This window comes from Octopus bimaculoides, chromosome 5, assembly GCF_001194135.2.
Source record: "Octopus bimaculoides isolate UCB-OBI-ISO-001 chromosome 5, ASM119413v2, whole genome shotgun sequence".
Classification (NCBI taxonomy): Eukaryota; Metazoa; Mollusca; class Cephalopoda; order Octopoda; family Octopodidae; genus Octopus; species Octopus bimaculoides.
In genome coordinates this window covers 14169978-14171248 of record NC_068985.1, presented here as the reverse complement: position 1 = coordinate 14171248, position 1271 = coordinate 14169978, and the positions used below count along the sequence as shown (strand labels likewise).

Sequence of the window (1271 nt, the reverse complement as noted above, 5' to 3'; positions counted from 1 at the left end):
GTATATAAATTCACTTACCCTTTTTTTCATCGATTTCTTTTCTTTTTTTCTTTCTTTCCAGAATAACGCCGGTGGTGCCATCTCTTGGTAGATTTATCACAAAAGATATCCAGTGTTCCGGTTACCAAATACCAGCTGGGGTTTGTAATAAATTATTATTATTATTATTATTATTATTATTATTATTATTATTATTATTATTATTATTATTATTATTAATTAGGACGTCGCACAGTATGAAGTATCGTTATGTTGTTGAGTGGAGAAACTGTGTCTAGCGGGGGTTTGTACTGTCTATCAAGTCACAACACGGACCTCAGACAGATAGTGCTTCACGCAATATGCTTGCAGTTCCAAGTAATGCTGATTTTTGCAATGCCCCTAGATTGTAGGGTATTTCTAAAGTTTCCAGACGTTTCTTCAGGTTGCGTGGAATTGAACCCACTGCTCCGATGACAACAAGGACAACCTTTATGCTTGATTCCCGTAGCTGCCACATTTTGCCGATCTCAATTCTCAGGTCTCCATACTTATCGATCTTTTCTCTTTCTTTCATGATATGCCACGTCGATTACTGGGCACTCTTGTTTGTCCCGCCTAAAAATAAAAATAATAGATGCGCCCTTTTAAAGCCTAGCCAGGCTCGTGGGCCCGGTTTCCCTGTTTCAATGGCGTATGGGTTCCCCAGCCGGACGGGACGCCAGTCCATAGCAGCGTTACTCATTTTTGCCAGCTGAGTGGACTGGAGGAACGTGAAATGAAGTGTTTTGCTCAAGAACACAACGCGTCGCCCGGTCCAGGAATCGAAACCACAATCTTACGATCATGATGCTGACACCCTAACCACTAAGCCACGCACCTCCACTTGTCCCTCCTAAAGGTTACTATATCCGGCTTTCGGTGCTCTAACACCTTGTCTATCTGGAAATCAAAATCCCAGAGGATTTTTGCCTTCCCCTTTTCGTTCATTACCATTTCCGGTGTATGTTAGTACCAAGCACCCGTTACCTCGTATCCACACTTCTATCATATTATTATTATTATAATCAGTAGTAGTAGTAGTAGTAGTAGTAGTAGTAGTAGTGGTAGTAGTATTGCTGCTATAATTTCATCGTTTTATTAAGGTCGCGAACTGGTAGAATCGCTGTCACACCGAAGAAAATGCTCAGCAGCGTTTCGTCCGTCTTTAAGTTCTGAGTTCAAATGCCACCGTTCATCCTTTCGGTGCCGATTAAAATAAATACCAGTTGAACACTTACTCCAACCGCCCG

The 1271-nt window shown here is 41.5% G+C and overlaps 1 protein-coding gene across 1 annotated transcript in view; it reads left to right on the top strand.

Moving 5' to 3' along the window:
• LOC106877221 (cytochrome P450 CYP12A2) overlaps positions 1-1271 on the top strand; it is a 45227-nt gene that overhangs the window by 32592 nt on the left and 11364 nt on the right. Inside the window, exon 9 of the mRNA XM_052968013.1 lies at positions 62-140. Coding sequence (XP_052823973.1) covers positions 62-140 — 79 coding nt within the window. The remainder of the gene's footprint in view (positions 1-61; positions 141-1271) is intronic.